This window comes from Vanellus vanellus, assembly GCF_965231255.1.
Source record: "Vanellus vanellus genome assembly, chromosome: 6".
Taxonomy (NCBI): domain Eukaryota; kingdom Metazoa; phylum Chordata; class Aves; order Charadriiformes; family Charadriidae; genus Vanellus; species Vanellus vanellus.
The window spans coordinates 43373487-43389890 of record NC_138911.1 but is presented as its reverse complement, the minus strand read 5'-3'; the positions used below and the strand labels follow the sequence as shown (position 1 = coordinate 43389890).

General features: G+C 38.7%; 1 protein-coding gene across 1 annotated transcript; it reads right to left on the bottom strand.

Moving 5' to 3' along the window:
• Positions 1–803: 803 nt before the first annotated feature.
• SRP54 (signal recognition particle 54) lies at positions 804–16175 on the bottom strand. The gene is made up of 16 exons (XM_082484900.1): positions 15885–16175; positions 12263–12371; positions 10727–10818; positions 10056–10140; positions 9020–9124; positions 7748–7814; positions 7603–7660; positions 6775–6925; positions 5731–5879; positions 4415–4515; positions 4220–4306; positions 3721–3794; positions 3371–3479; positions 2421–2591; positions 1947–2042; positions 804–1274 (listed from the first exon to the last, which is right to left on the bottom strand). Exons 2-16 carry the CDS (start codon positions 12338–12340, stop codon positions 1183–1185), a joined length of 1515 nt encoding a protein of 504 aa, XP_082341026.1. The 5' UTR covers positions 12341–12371; positions 15885–16175; the 3' UTR covers positions 804–1182.
• Positions 16176–16404: the final 229 nt, after the last annotated feature.

The following is a 16404-nucleotide window of genomic DNA, read 5'->3' as shown; positions in this document are numbered from 1 at the left end:
TTCACTGACAGCGGTGTTAGCTGCCACCTTCTCAAAGAACTGGCTGACAGATGGACACGCTTGTTTCTATTACCACATTTAATTTTTATGTAAGCAACAGAGATGGGTGTCCATTTACAACCCAAGCACTCCGCAGTATATTAAAATAAATTCATAATACACCCTCTTACCTTAAGGTAAGGGTGAAAGACCTTGCCGTATTTGCTAAAGATGTATGTTGGATTTCAAGGTTCATCTGGTCTACCTAGTTTCTCAAGTGTGCCTGTAGATTCCAACCTTTTGAGACCAAAGTAAACTGAAATATTAAAAGAAGAAATGCTATAGGAAATTAAGATCAGATGGTAGCTGACTTGGGATAACATGCTTGGTCAGATACAGCTACCTGCCTGTTTCAAGTTCAGTACCAGCACAGAATTCATTCTAGGATGTATTAGAAATTATCTCCATTAAAAAACCACTACTTAATTGGCAGCCTGGTGTGAAGTATCTTCAGTACATGAGGCAGCTTGATATCTGCATACCTGTACGGTTTTAGTCACTTAATTCTTTATGTATAGGGAAACAATAAAATTCTGGAGACCAAAGTTTTGCACAGACCTGAGCACAGCACATCCACGTTCCAAAAATGCTCCGAGGAGAACACTCGACCAGCAACAGCACATTTCAGATACTGAATTATTCTTAGAGTATCTATGCCAAACATGAGTTACAACAGTCATTAGAAACAAGTCAAACTAAAGAAGAAATAATCTCATTACGTGGTGATAAAAGGACAGTTATGAAAGAACTGAAGAAACAGGCCATTCCCTTGTTTATAACCACTTATATTTTATTTTACAGGATATTTGTGACGTTTTATGTTCCTATAACCAAAAGATCAGGGTTGTTTACAAATATAATGGCTGCCATTTGATGTAAACAATTAAAAAGTGTCTCTAAATATTAAAATTTTACATCACGATTTTGTTTTATTAAATTGAATTACTCTTTGTGCCATCAGGTATTAGTGGAGAGGAACTAATTTAAGCAAAAATACTTTTCAGAAATTAGATGTAGAAACTGAGAAGCCTGAATAATATTTCAAAAGACCACTCCCTCCATCACTGTAAAAAGGAAGAAAGCAAATTCTTTTACTGAAGTTGCAATGAAGAGTCAACCAAGTCCATTTTTATTAAGGCTTCTTTACATATTATTGAATCCCATCATGCCTTTCATATTCCCAGCAGCACCTTGTTGAAATTGTCTCATCATTGACTGCAATCCTGCCATGCCACCTGCAGAAAATATGTGAGAACACAGATGTGTTAATTAACTCTGAAGCACAGCTATCTTGCTTCTGAGGCCTCATTAAAGCACACACACACTGTTTCAATAATATACAAATGCAAAAGCCCAGGACTCTCAAGCCAGGTTTAAATGGCTATTGAAAATGGACAATAGTGAATAAGTACAGGAAGGTCTGCAAAACACCAGGCTTAAAGTAGGTTTTAAGATGCCCTGTGCACCAAAATCTAGACAAAAGAAAAACCTTGAAGGAATGACCATTACCAATTAGTAAGGTACCCAGTATGGGAGTCTGTCTTTAATTAAATTTGACAACAGCAGCTTTATTTCAGGCAAAGCTAGGAGAAGGATGGAAAGTTTAGGAACAGATTTGCTTTACCAGTTGTGCTTCAAGTTATCACTTTGCTATTTCATCAGACACCACTCCAATTGCTCATTTTGAGAGCTGAATCCAAATTAAGAGACTAGATTAAGCACTGGTCAGTGCAAAGCATCTATAACATATGGACTAAACTTTCTGATTCTTATTAGGAAACCTAGAAATACTTAATACTGATATATATACACACACATTCTCACATCACCTTTCCCACTTCTATATTTCAAATGCTCCACCATTAATTGCTAGTCCTCTCTTGAAGTTGTATAAAGCCAACACATACCCATATGATGAAGAACTCTTGGATCCATCATCTTTGCCATCTGTTGGTTCAGTTTAGCCAACTGAGATGGGTTTACATTCTTTGACATATCGCCACCTTAAAAAAAAAAAGAAGCAAACATAAGTGGATTAATATATGGGGCTAAAAAAATAAATTGGAATTTTACCTCCTAATTCTAGATTCAAATCCATTCAAGTCTATGATCAGAAGTTATTACATCAGGCACTTAAGAGTATTTTAAGAATCAACAGTCCCTGCACCCCACATAACACACTGAAGTGTCAGTACTGTAGTAGTAATGAAGTTTACGCTCTTACCAGTCACATGAAAGAGCTTTCAAACACCATGAAAAGGAGCAAGCTACAACTCACTTTCTCCTCTCCCAACACCTAATCGACATTTTCATATTTCCTCTGTGTTCACACATCAAGTGACCTCCCCACTGAGTTAATAAGTGTTTTTCTTTTTTCTTACCTTTGAAAAGCCCTTTGATGCCTCCCATCTTTTTCACCATCTGTGCAAACTTAGTGTATTGGGTCAAAAGCTCCTGAACATCTCTGGTAGAAACACCTGAACCTCTTGCTACTCTTTGGATTCTTCCTGGCTGCTTACTGAAAACTTTGGCACCATCTGTACTGTCAAGTTCTGCAATAAACAATGGGAAAGAAAAATCCATTCAGTTACTGACATTCAAATCTGTTACAGCTGGTAGCAAACTTATTCTCAGGATTGTTGAGAATTTAATTTTGAGCCAGAGAACAACACACCACTTTTAGAAGTGACAATGCAGAATTTTACATAAATAATTGAAATATAATATTCTAGGGAATAGTACTAAAAAGCTGTTATGTTCATATGTTAATCACCACAACAGAAAGTCGCCTGAATAAATTATGCTCTCAACATACTTGGTCTTAAGCCATACTAATGGGTTTAGCACAAGGGTAAAAGCATGTTTTTCCTGCAAGAGTTATGAGTGGATTAGAAACAACACACCTTGAATTCCAGAGACCAGGCTATGTCAGCAAGTAAATTTGAGGGTGGGTAGGAGACAGCAATGACAGATTAAGGATAAATGTAGCTTTTTAATTTGCAAGTATAGTGTTAATAATTTAAGAAGCGCACTTACAGTATGAAAAATAAAAATACATTGATTTCCAATGGAATGCTTCAAAATCCCACCTATACTACATAGGATAGAACAGCAACAGGCAATTGTCAAGGTACATCTCAAACTTTCTGGATAAGTCTAAATTTTTAGAGACACATATGTACTCTTTGCCATTTCTAAGAGTGATAAATGCTCCTCATAGTTTTCTGTCACTGTAGATGCTGCCTTATGTTCAAGTCATTTCCAAAAAGATCTCTATAAATAAGCTTGTTCAACAATTGAGATAAAAAATAGCAAGTGAAGTTTGTTTTACCTTGGTCATTCATACTGTCCATTATTGTCATCAGTTTCTTTAGCCTTGCCATCGATTCCTGTTCATTGCCTTTACTCATGAAGTCAGTTCCAAAACCAGGGATCATACCCTTGTTTTTAAAATTGAAAACAAATGCTGTGTCAATTAAAGTCAGCTTTGCCTATTCTAAGCAGCCAGAAGTATGGACAGCAAGTTTTAGTTTAGTAGTTATGTATCGCAGTAGCCAAATCATTTAACTTTTTTGATAAACATAAAGCACAGAGTCCAACACCAGTTTCAATTAAAAGTTTTAAGTTTACAGCAGAATTTTATCAAATATAAATTAAAATGGTTTTTTTGGAATAACTTACTAAGATCTGACTGAACGGTCCCATTTTCATGATGTTTTGGAATTGTTCATACATATCTCTTAATGTAAATTGACCTGAAGTACAACAAACAAAGATTAGCAAAAAGTCACATTAGCATTTTGGTTTTACTGTCCTTTCTCAAGTATTCTTTATATTTACAAGGTAAATACTATACTGCATAGATAGGTAGATAAACCTCTTCACTATTAACATGGCTAGACCGTTTCAGATGGTACACACTTAAGAGTTAAGCTAGTTATTCTGCAGTTATAGACAGTTATCATCCAACAGACTTATTCAAAAAACATAACTCAATTTACTTGCTTGCCACATGTATTAGAGAAAGAATAACCACTCTTCATGATGCACATGAAACAAGTTACTTGTGTCTACACAAGTGTGTCTACAACACATTAACTCAGTAGTCTACATCTCAGAGAACCTGCCATGATTAGGCCATGGTAATACACCCATTATTCAGGCCTTGGGAATAACTTACCATGTTTGAGCTTTTCTATGAGTGCTTCATTATCATCCAATTTTAACTCGTTTACTTTATCTATCAATCCTTCAATATCACCCATACCTGGAAAAAAAAAAAAGCCAGCTCTGAAGTTAGCAAAAAAAATTACCCTTTGACTTTCTATTATCCAATTCAAAGTGTCTCTTAAGTATAGTTGTACATAGTACATACCAAGAAGTTTGCTGATGAAAGGCTGTGTTTTAAAGGGTTCAAAGTCATCTATGTGTTCGCCAGTTCCAATAAAAATAATAGGACTCTTTGTGGCAGCAACTCTGCAATAAAATATATTTTATGAAATGGCCTCTCAAAACCCACCCATCTTTTGTACTACCTGTTAACAGAATCAGCTAGACATGATCAACGCAGTGCATCCTCTCCGAAGCATCTTTCTTATTCCTCAAACTATTCATGCAAACACACTCAGCGTTAAAAAAAAAAAAGTCTCCTACAACAGACAGCCATCTCATTTTCAACACAGGAAAAAAATCCTAGACATAAGAAAAATCAGAGCCTTTTCACCAACCAATTGGGCAATCAATCACTAGCTTTTAGATGTATTCAGCTTCCAGTCTACAGAAACTGGAACATATAGAACATACAGAACAAACCCAGCAGACTTAAAGCATACAAGCACATAACAACTGGAACAAGCTTTTGGCGTTTTCATTTTGCTCTTCAGTTTAGTTCTCCATCACTATGCTATAAATAACATCAATACATACAGCAGTTTAAGAACTCTAACATCAAAGATCAAAGTCAGACAGTGATTTAGTAAGTTGGTGTCAGTTAACTTTGACTGTTTTGACAAATCATCTCAGATCCATATGAGCTATGTCATTGAAACACAGCTGGAGATTAGTCTGACATGCTGTTATACAAGGCTGAAGATAAAATGTAACATTTTCTAGTCAATAGAGTCTGTCAAGATACAGTGCATGGGAAGTCCAACAAGAATGGAATTCAGGAAAGTATGACTGCAGACTAATTTTTTACCAAGTTGCTGGACACTGACAATCCAGAAGTTTGATTTGCATTGCAGTTATAAAGCCATTAGATATGACTAGCTAGTGTTTTTCTCTTTTGGAAAAAAGTCTTAGGTATTAGAAGAGAAGCAACACTTTTCAGGTAAGCTGTGTCTATTAAGTCCAAATTTATATTTTTTGTATCTTGCATATCAGTTTTTACCATAAATAATTACTTGATGCTGTTTTCAGAAGACAGAAGCCTGACACGTGACAATATACACTGTATTATATACTGTATTGTAAGTACATCGTAGTATCTGATTCTGACTGACTTTAAATATCAATGGGTGACCCTATCCACCAGAAGTAGGGTAAGAACATACCTGTTACTGATTTAAATCTCAGATTCTCTGCAGTGTGACAGTGACACTTTCACAGGACAGGTTTCTGTGAGACACTAACACATTTTACAGTTGTCCATGCACAGCTAGATGTTGAACACTATTGTATCACAATACTTACGCACTAAGGGCTCCACCTCCTTTTGCATGTCCATCGAGCTTAGTAACAATAACAGAAGCTACATCTACTTTATCTTTGAAAGCTTTAGCTTGAGCTTCACAAGCTTGGCCAATGGAAGCATCCATCACATAAACAATGTTATCTGGTTGCTAGGAGAAATGAGAGATACACAAAATAATCATTTCCTGCTTTCTTAAACAGTGTGTGTGCATTATGTTCTGAAGCAGATGTTACTGCAATAACAGTATGTAAGGGCTCTGAAGTTTAAAACTAAAGGGCAACTGTTCTATGAACAGTATTGCCCAAGGATCATTTGAAAACTTTGACGCTGTATTACTATGGGAACAACTTATCTACAACAGCAAATATTAGAATGTAATATGTTTACAGTTATTATGTTTTGAGTGATTTTCATCAGCATCTGAGCCAACAAGCTAATTAGTATCTACAAGCAATTAATGGCCAACATCTTCCATTTGGTTTTACATTAGGAGCTTTAAGACATCCATTCCTCTGAGAACAAGTTAGCCATTAGCAGTTGTGTGGGAAGTGTCATATTGCCATGCAAGACCACAGAATCAAATAGCCAGACTCTTTAAACCCATACAAGAAACACTAGCTTCATTTACGTATCAAAACTGTTGAAAAGTTATCCAATCTTCTACTCTGTTTCAGGGCAATAATTTGTGACTATCACAGAAAATTTAATACAGATAGCTACAGGGAACTAGATCAGACTGGTTCTTATATCTAGTTTCTCAATGCAAAGATCCTAAAAAGGAAGAGTTAAAGTAGGAACGGTAGTCTAGTTATGTGCAAGCATCCTTGAATTACAGATACAAGAATTCAAACTGACACAGAACTCTCTGATCACCCAGCCCTTTTTTATTCATATCTGTTTGTAATTTCCAATATAATCTAGGAGTTAAAGCACTGATGCATTCCAGAGGAGCAAAATCCAGGTAGAACAATAGGAGATAAACACAAACGAATTGCAGTGAAATTACTGTAACAGAAGTTGTTGTATTTCTTGAAACTACTCACTATGGCATTAGCAACTTGCAACATCTCTTCAAACAAAGAGTCTTCCTGTTTGTGACGTCCACTTGTATCAACAATTATTATTTCAAAGTTTTCATTCTTAAATTTCTCAACACCTTCTGAGGCAATAATTACAGGATCCATTTCTGTATAACTGATCACAAAGAGAAACATCTATATATATGCAATTCTTTGTTCCCAAAGAAACTAGTTCAAACTTTCATCGCTTGACTGTAAACCTATCTGGATTTCAAGAGGGACTTCCTCTTATGTCAAGCAAAAGTTGATTAAAAATATGCCTTCCTAAGCCATTTGCTCTTACTATTCAGTGAACTGAAGCACAAAAGGACTGTGTGTCTCACCTGCTGAAGACTGCACTAAGTTCTACTAACCCTTCTCTGAAACAAGATTTAACTGAGTACCTAGACAGTGCACCTCCAGTGAAGCTTGGGGAAATTATTTATTGCTTTATAAAAGCTATTTAAGTCCACTGCTGGACCTATCCAGCAGTGATATCTGTATCCTTTGATCTGCAAAGATACTTCCTGAAAATCTGAATGTGTCTGGTAAAGGCCTATTAATAGCTATACACCAAGAGAACATTCTAGGTAATTATCCCTGGATGCCTAATCTCTTCTTACTTTATCCTTCTACCTGCTACTACTGGCAGACAGTATATGGAACTAGGTGGAATTTTCATCTGATCAGAGCAAATATTATAACAAAATCTAAGTAATTAGGCAACACTGAATGAGGCTTAGCATGAGACGTTCAATAAGGAACAATACGGGAGTTGAATTGTTCTCCAAACTGATTCTGAAAGATGCTTACCTCCCATAAAAGGGAATTCTTGCTTTTGTGGCGTTCTGTTTTAACTGGTCAAAAGCACCTGTAAGACAGGTACAGTCAAGGGACTAGTTTAAAAAAATCTGTAAGTATTAGAGATGAAGAACCACATTGTTAAAAACTGTATTACCTGCTCTGTATGTGTCTGCACATATTAAACACGTCTTCCAACCTTTCCTCTGATAGAAGTATGCTAACTGTGAAAAGAAATCCAAAACAAGTAGTTACACCAAAATCCCACTAGAAAGCATGACACTGTAACAAGTCACTGAAGTACATACAGAAGACACAGTCAAGCAAGCCCTCCTATAACTGAGACCACTTAGTAACACTTTACAGGTATCAAATGTTAGCACCTCTGTTACTTAGAAAAGTATGTTATTCAAATAATTATTACTGATGAGATGAAAACAGCTGCTTGACATTTCAGTTGCTTGTGATTTCAGTTTCCTGAGCTAGGAACGGACACAATTCCAGTTCCATTTTACTAACTCCTGCATTCTGCTTGGAGATTGGACTAGCTTTTAGAAACTACCCAAAGCAGTAAGTACTTAATATTGAAGTACTGTAGTGGCTACAACTTGCACAGCCATTTGTTTCTGTACTTCCAGAAGAACAAAGATATTTCCATTGCAAGGACATGTTTTAAAGTGATCGATGGAATCCTTAATTTCTTGTAACAGCTTCACTGGTACAATGTACATTCACAGAACATTTGATTGACTAAAACCAAAATTCCAAAATATAGTTTGCCTACAGAAGCACTAGGAAAGTCTTATGAAATCAGAGCAGTGATAGCCTATGTGTGAATCTCAAAAGCAAATGACTGAAAAAAGCAAAAAAGATGCGGTCTTTTTCCATGGGATAATTTTTCCTCCCAACAATCACCATAAATAGGTTAAGCATTGATTCAAAGCACTCTTTTTTAGCCTTAAAAATACAAATCCAAATTCCCTGAACAAATTTGGGGCTGGAAGAGGTTTCACACCACCCACTAATACTTAACTGAGATATCTAACACAGAGGCCAACTTCCACCAGTTCCCCTAAACTGGTAACAGAGTGACATAGGTTCCACTCACAGACTAGTAGTCTTAAACCCCAAAAAAGTGAGGAGTAGAAAGAAGCTTTGTTATCCATATGCAGTACTGTTTCATCAACAATTTAGTTTAAAAAAAAAAAAATCTTGAAGGAAATCCTGTAAGCTATAAATTGCCACAAAAGAATATTACTTTGGACGTTCCTCTCAGAAACCCCCTCTGCAAAAGTCTGTGTTGTAATCAGTTAGTACTTTCCTACTAATAGAAAGGGCACAGATCACAAACAAATCCTACCAAAGGAATCCAATGACTACTCCCCCGCCAAGAAAAAAAACCAAACCACACAGATTCAGTGCAAGTTACCTTTGAACAGGTCGTTGTTTTACCACTTCCTTGCAAACCAACAAACATTATAATATTCTGTTTTCCTTTGGTAGGTGTCCATGCTTTGACTCCAGGATCTACAAGCTAAAGAACAAAGTAAAATTCAGTTCTGCAACATCTATTTAAGGAGCACAGAACAGTCAGTGTCACAGTCATGCTACATGCCTGGTTCTATATTCAGTGGAACAAATCAATTCTTGCATATTCTAGTCTTAATCTGTCTTAGATGCTTGCTGATTTACAGTGAACAGCAACAGCCTATGCAAGGTATCTATAGTACAGAGTGTTATGCCTAATTCTGCAACAGAAACTGTTAATTTCTTTCTAATGCCAAACACCAAAGCCAGGGTGCCCTATATATATGGCACAAGTATAACACTCAACACAGAAGCATGGCCTCCACCCCACCATCACTGCTCAAGATAGACCTCTTCTGGTGAGAATCCTACAGTACAGAGGACTATTTAGGGTTCCTGCCTCACTTCTCGAATGAGAAGGTACAACGCATTCCAGAGAGCCATCATATGGGTGGGCAGAAGAACAAAAGACTATACCATTAAGTGGAAAAAGAACAGCCTCCTGACACCCAGGTGCTGATTTGACCAAGTAGGTAGATTAAAGAGAAACGTTGCCATGAACTGCCGAGATGTAAGGCTTTGAAAACGTGTTAAGTAACAAGTAGTTTGAACAAATCTTCATTAAGGTAGGAAAGGCGCGTTTCTGGGCCAACCAAAGACAGCCCAGAAGCTAATAGTACCCTTATTTTGTCTTTAAACTTCAATTGAAGAGTAAGAATAGCTGAACTTGAAGCTTAAGTTGAAGTTAGCCTGAGAGATACCCAGGAAGTCATTTCAATCAGACTACTACTACTGTTGGCAATAGTAAGAAGCCTTACAAAAGAAAACATAACTGCAGGTACCACACAATAACCCTAAAGCTTGGCTTGCTGCTGTAATGCTTCCACAGCCCAGGCCATACAAAAAAAGTGATGTAATAGAGAAATTAGGAGTCCTACCTTAACAAGCTCCTTAAAGACAGCATGCTGGATCATTTTTCTTTTGTTAAGGCCAGATGCCATTTCTTCAAGATCAATTGCAGACCTGAGTTCAGAAAAAAACATGAAACACTAGCCTAACTTAAAGCATCACTTTAATCTAGTAATAAATGAAGTCTTTGCAACTGGAACAGCACTCTGATTTGCCTTGAGTTTTCAGATAGGACATATTTAAGGAGAGACATGCATTGGGCACGTTACTGCTGTATGCAGGACAAAAACAGGTTTCTAAAATACTTGCATCTTTCAGACTTGCATCTACTTGAATTACACATCTGAAAATAGCCAACATAACAGTACTGGTCATATACACAGATCTATTTATATCCAGCACAGACCATGTGAAGATGAGCTGTCTAGGAAGTAACAAAGAACTTGTTTATTATGCCACTCAACTGATGACAGCAACTTTTTTTTTGAAACAAGACTCTACTAGCAATAACCAGCTGAACTTGTCAAAGATTCTTTTGATGGAACTGGCTAGACATTTAGTTCAAACTGTATTTTCCTGTTAAAGGTAACTGGGTGTGTCTAAGAAAATCATATAAAGTTAGAACTTAGTTGTTCTGCAACCTCAAATTATGACTTTTACAAACATTAGAAGTTAAATGCTTTTTGATTATTTCACTTACTTGACATTTTCTCTGAGTTGCTTCACAAGTTTAATATTAACATCAGCTTCCAGTAATGCTGTACATACTTCTTTTAACATAGCATTTAAAACCTTTAGAGTATAAAAGAAAAATGGTTTTACAATACACAGTAGGCCAGTATTAGTTCAAAATAAGAATGTGAAAGTATTTATGATATAACCAAGGCTTTTAGAACTTAAACATATGCAGTCCTACCTTTATACTGACTGCCACAAAAAAAAAAGTCTATGTATTTGTTCCTACGTAAATGCAATTTAAATTTGAAAAGGTGACACTGGAAAAGAAGGATCCTGAATTTGTAATATGCACACTGTAACAAAGTAACACAGAACATTTCCTATTGCATTAAGGACAACAGCAGCTCATATGGTAGCAAGGCTTCCTAAACTTCTTATGGGTACTCCTTAGAGACAGCTGTAACAGAACGGCACAAAAGAATCTCTTAATGCCACATAATCTCTAAATAAAAGTATATTTTAAACACAAGATGGACACATTGCTTTCTGCATTCTCAGCAGAAACTGGACTGATGCTCTGCGGTATGCCTTTTAGGCAAACAGGTGCCTCAGTTATGAACCCAGTTTAGTAGTTCTAAGAATTTTCAAAATGAGAAGTCTTGAACAAAAAGATTTTTTTAAAGTAACACCTGCATAAACAGCCTCATTTTCACAGCTTGAGCTCTTGCAGGAGAAGTTTTTACTGCTGAAAAAAAATTAATGGGGCTATATTTGATTTGCTTAAGGATTTGTTGTCTCCCCACTGGAGATTTGTTAACACCTTTCCTCTATGCACAACCCACAATAAGCCTACTTTTTAGTTACTTTAAGCCACCTGTCTGCCTACCTGAAAAGGGTTTCTAGCGATTTATTTGCTCAGAGGTGCTTCTAAACCATCACATCAGTTAGTTTTTCATGTTGCTTTTCAGTCCATAACAGCAAACACTTATTTATAGTTTCAAACTGTTAATTAAAAAAAACAGACTATACCAAGTCAAACAGCTTCCAGAACCACACACTGTATTGGCTTGAATATAAAGGCAGGAAACAGAACATAATTCTCACATTTCAGACAAAGTTTATGTTGAAAGCTATTTGTTCTTCCACACTTCAGCTTCTAGCAGTCTAGTACACTTCTCCATGGTCTAGCTGTGCACACACAAATCAGAACACTCTATGTGGTCTCACAGCCTACCTTCCACCCAAACTTACACACATATTGCCTCCTTCAGCATCACCTCCTGAGAATGCTAATGTCCCTAAGTACAGCCACCAGGCTCCAGGACCCTTTGACCATGAGACCCGCTATGCCTGAGCTGATTTTACATGTCTAAATCTGGTTTTAAGTTTTGGCTGTACTATCAGGGGGTTAAAACCTCTAGCTAGAAATTTTACTTGAAGGAAGAAAAGAGCCTTGGGATAACATCAACTTAATTCAAGCTTCTCATCAGCCTTTGATAACTTTTCTCAGAACTTTGCTTTCTAAATGTTAGTGCTGTCACATATGCATACTACATACCTCTTCATTGATAATTGTAGCATTACTCAGTGAGCGTAATGCTGAAGTTATTTTTCTTCCAAGATCTGCTAGAACCATTTTGGCGGCTTCAAGTACAACTCAGAAGAATCTGGAAAACAATTAAAAGTTAAAACTAGTTGAAGCTATGCCTTCACAAATTAATTATTCCAGTACCTTTTGGGTAAAGAAACTAGCTTTGCATTCCAGAAAGTGCACAAGTTTTACTTTTTTAGAGTTATTTTTAGGAAATATTGGCCTGAAGTTAATTTTAGGCTATCCTGATGGCCTACTTAAAAATACAGCTACCACACTGCTATTAGGAAGCATTTCACTGTCTGGAATATTTGTGCATTGAATTCACCATGAAGAAACAGTCCAGACAGACTTCCAGAAAGAGTGCTAACTGATTTTTATCTTCCTATCACCAATATGCTACATGACAGAATAAAATCAAGCAGAATAGCCTAGAAGCTATGCATCCTGCAAGACAATAGGATCAGAAGCAAAATCTTTTGCTAGCAAAATTGAACATTATTTATTGGTTCTTTTACCTACCTTACAGTAAATCAGAATTTCCCATTTCAGTAACCCTACAAACATACTTGCATTTTAATAAACAAAATTCAGATTGTGTTTTTGAATAGCTTTATTGGACTACAGACACAAATCTTACATATAACCCTATAGCATACCACAACTTATAGTTAGGAAACCATGAAAAGTTAATTTCTGAAGAGTATGCATAGTCTAGTCAACATGCTAAACCACTCTACCTCCTATACAAGATACCAAGATATTCAGAAGAACACATGGCAGAAAGAGCCATCTAAAACTCTGAAAAAAGGCAAACCAAAATTTGTCTAAAGAGCAAAAAATCTGCAACACCATAGTTACTGCTGAAGTGGAACATTTTGGATACTTCCGGTTTATCTTCCAATTTCACTGTTTTCTTGTACCAAACTATGCCCTTGCTGGTAACTGAAGTCAGAATCTCACATTCGAGTTCCTCCTTTCAGAACTGAAAGCAAATTTCCCAATAATGAGAGCCTTGGTAATCAAAGTAGCTGAGAGTTTTCAAGGTTTTCAGGACTTCCTCCCTCAAATGAGTAGAGAAGAAAACAGACAAGAAAGGCCAGTCCATTTAGCAAAAGGAAGAATACACCATTAGCTACATTCTTATTTTATTTGAGAGATGGGTCAAACCTAGGTAAGCTCATCATATACACACTGATATTTCCTAGCCGCACAGGTCCCAAAAAGCAAGGCTTACAATGATATTTTCCAAAGTAGATAAAACAACTAACTCACATAAGCCATTCTCCTGACTGCTTTGCCTAATTGAGAGTTAATATTGTCACAAAGTTGGCAAATTCAAAAAAAAAAAAAACAAAACCAAAAATCAAAAACCAACTGCAAGTCCAGCCCCTCCAATGCTGAGGCCACAACGCAGAACAAAGTCTCCCGAAGTTTCAGAAGATGTATGATAAATAAATTCAGTCTAGGTACAGGCCTCAGGTGTAGCTAATGACAAAAATAAATATATTTACACATTTTAGACTTCGTGTATATTGTATGCACAGGCAATCCCAAAGTGATATACATTACCATGCCATCTCAGTATTTCATAAAATTAGTCTATGCTTCCTAAGGAACTCTGCCTGTAAAATATCTGCAGATCAGTACACTAACAGATACGGATGTCCATTTTCTTACTTTGCTAGAAGAGGACTTCTACACGATACCTGACTTGGGAAAAACTCAAAGTTTTCCTTACAAGGCACACAGGTCACGTTCTTGCAGAATAATTCTGAAAAAGCATTATTATCAATATGATCCATCAAAGGGTATCAGCAAAACAAATGTTCAAAGTGCTTTTGAAGCTTATTTCCTATGAAAATCACAATAATGCAAAAAAAACCCACCAACTTTAAAAACAGCACTGCATCTCAGTAAGCTTTGAGCTGCTAAAACTGCAGCCACGGACAAAACTTAACTGGAATACTTGGATATAAGAGCTAAGAAATTTGATAGGATGACCAACATACAACAGCCAGATAAACACTCAATATTCAAAATTAGTTTCTAGAGTTCTACAGATATCCAAGCACAAAAAGTTAATTACATCCTAATAAACAAACATTTCCATTGCAGAACTCCAAAAGCTTCTTCCAACAGCCTTAAAATAAGAATAATGCAAATACTATGCTAAGGGGGTGAATTTAAGCATTTTAATATCAACTGCTTTCTCTAGCACATTAAGGATTTATAAGCCACCAGAATTATGAAGGGATGCTGAGTACAATAATTAATATAACTGTTTACGTACTGTCCATCCAGGTTGTGAGCCACACTACAGACAAAAAGACATATAAGCTATCTTTGCAGGTAGCCAACTTGGGTTGGCAGGTAGCCAGAAGGGCATTTGCAGTGACTGCACTGCAGAATGCGTATGTGCCGCGTTCAGAGCATCTGTAGTGCTAGAAGAGCTTTTTAGCTTTGATGCAGCACTCCACAAATGCACTGAGCAAGGTTTAAATCTGGCAGGGCCCCACAGTAAACAAGCCAGGCTGTATTGAGCAGGCCTCCCGCTGAGCAAGGCCATGAGCTCTACACAGTCTGAGCTGCCTTCAGCAGCAGCAACAGCCTGGGCACCTCCGCACTGAGCTCCCAGGTCATCGTTCTACTGCACAGAGTCCCAAGTCCTCTTCACCTGCTGCTGAAAAGCAGGCATTTCAGGAGTAAACAGGCAGGTAAAAGTTGTGGGGTTTTTATTAAGCCACAGCAAAACAGCAGTGAAACAACTCTGAAGATAGACTGCCTATCCACCTAGTATAAACTTCTAACCAAAATATGTCTATCTAAACTAGCAATACTCCTTAATCCACGGAATTTTAAAAGATAACAGCTTTAACAGATAACAGTTGTTTAAACAGCTGTTTTATAGTATAACAGCTGCTTAAAAGATAACAAACAAAAGCGATACTTAAAGTCTGTACAACAGAGTTATACTAAATATGTACATATATGGGCTAAGATCCGCAGAATTTTAATACTGTAACAGAAAAAAAAAAAAAAAAAAAAGGCTGATTCACAGGTGGAAATAGCTTCAGCTACTGCAGCAACACTCAACCCCAACTTACGAGTTTTCACCTTCTAAAATTACCTGACAGAGGGACAGGAAGCCCCTCTGAGCCGCAGCAGGGACCGGCTATCCTGCTTAGCGCCTGACATCCTCGTTTTTGATGAAAAGGAACAAAACGGTGAAGGGTACAGCCTTAGGTACGTGCCCGGCCCTTGCCTTTCCCCCCACTGCCCACAGCCACGGGCCAGACACCGGGCTGGGCAAGCTACAGCGGACAACCGAGGCTCGCCGAGGAGCCCCAGAGATCCGCTCCCTCGGGGCCGGCGGGGAGCGGCCAAGCAGCCGTTCGGCAGACCAAAGTCCCCAGTCCGGCCCGGCCCGGCTGCCAAAGGGCAGACCCGCCACCCGTTCCCTGGGACCGGCAGAGCCCAGTGCCCGCCCTCCCCGCCGCAACAGGGCCGAGGGCCCCCGCCTCCCCCCAAGAAACCGCCGACGGTCGCGGTCCCGCTTCGCGTCAGCCGCAGCGGCCCGACCACTCACCGGGAGCGCGGCACGGGGCCTGCGGGCGGACCCCAGCCCAGTCCAGGCGAGGCCGCCCGGCGCTCCGCAACCGCCGCCGGCAACGGCGAGACACCACCAGCCGCCGCTGCCCGCCGACCAGGGAAACGTCACCACTCGCCCTCACCCCGCAGGCCCCGGCTCGCTTCCGCTTCCGGGGTGCGCGCGCCCGCTGCCTCGTTAAGGTCGCCCGGGGGAAACAGCCTCCTCGCGCTTGGCGGAGCCCCGCGACACCACCAGGAAGGAATTGCTCCACGCCAGCTTAAAGGCGGGCGGCGCAGCCGCAGGCGGGGAAAGGGCAGGGCTTCCCCACGGACGGTGGCACCCAGAGGGGAGGCGGGACTAGCCACGGGAGGTTAAGGGGAAGTGGGGCAACAGCCTGCGCATGCGCGGGGAGAGGTGCTTATTAAAGGACGGACCGCGCATGCGTAAAGTCCCCCTCCTGGCCATGGCGCCTCTCCCGCATGCGCACTGACGAGGTAGGTACGCGCCAGCCCCCGCG

What these genes read in the sequence shown, in the direction of transcription:
- SRP54 (XM_082484900.1), bottom strand. Translation starts at nt 12,340, where the DNA reads ATGGTTCTAGCAGATCTTGGAAGAAAAATAACTTCAGCATTACGCTCA. An exon ending in CAACTCAGAGAAAATGTCAA is followed by an intron (nt 10,141 to 10,726) that starts GTAAGTGAAATA and finishes TTCTGAACTCAG; the next exon opens with GTCTGCAATTGATCTTGAAG. An exon ending in GGACAGTATGAATGACCAAG is followed by an intron (nt 2,592 to 3,370) that starts GTAAAACAAACT and finishes TGTTTATTGCAG; the next exon opens with AACTTGACAGTACAGATGGT.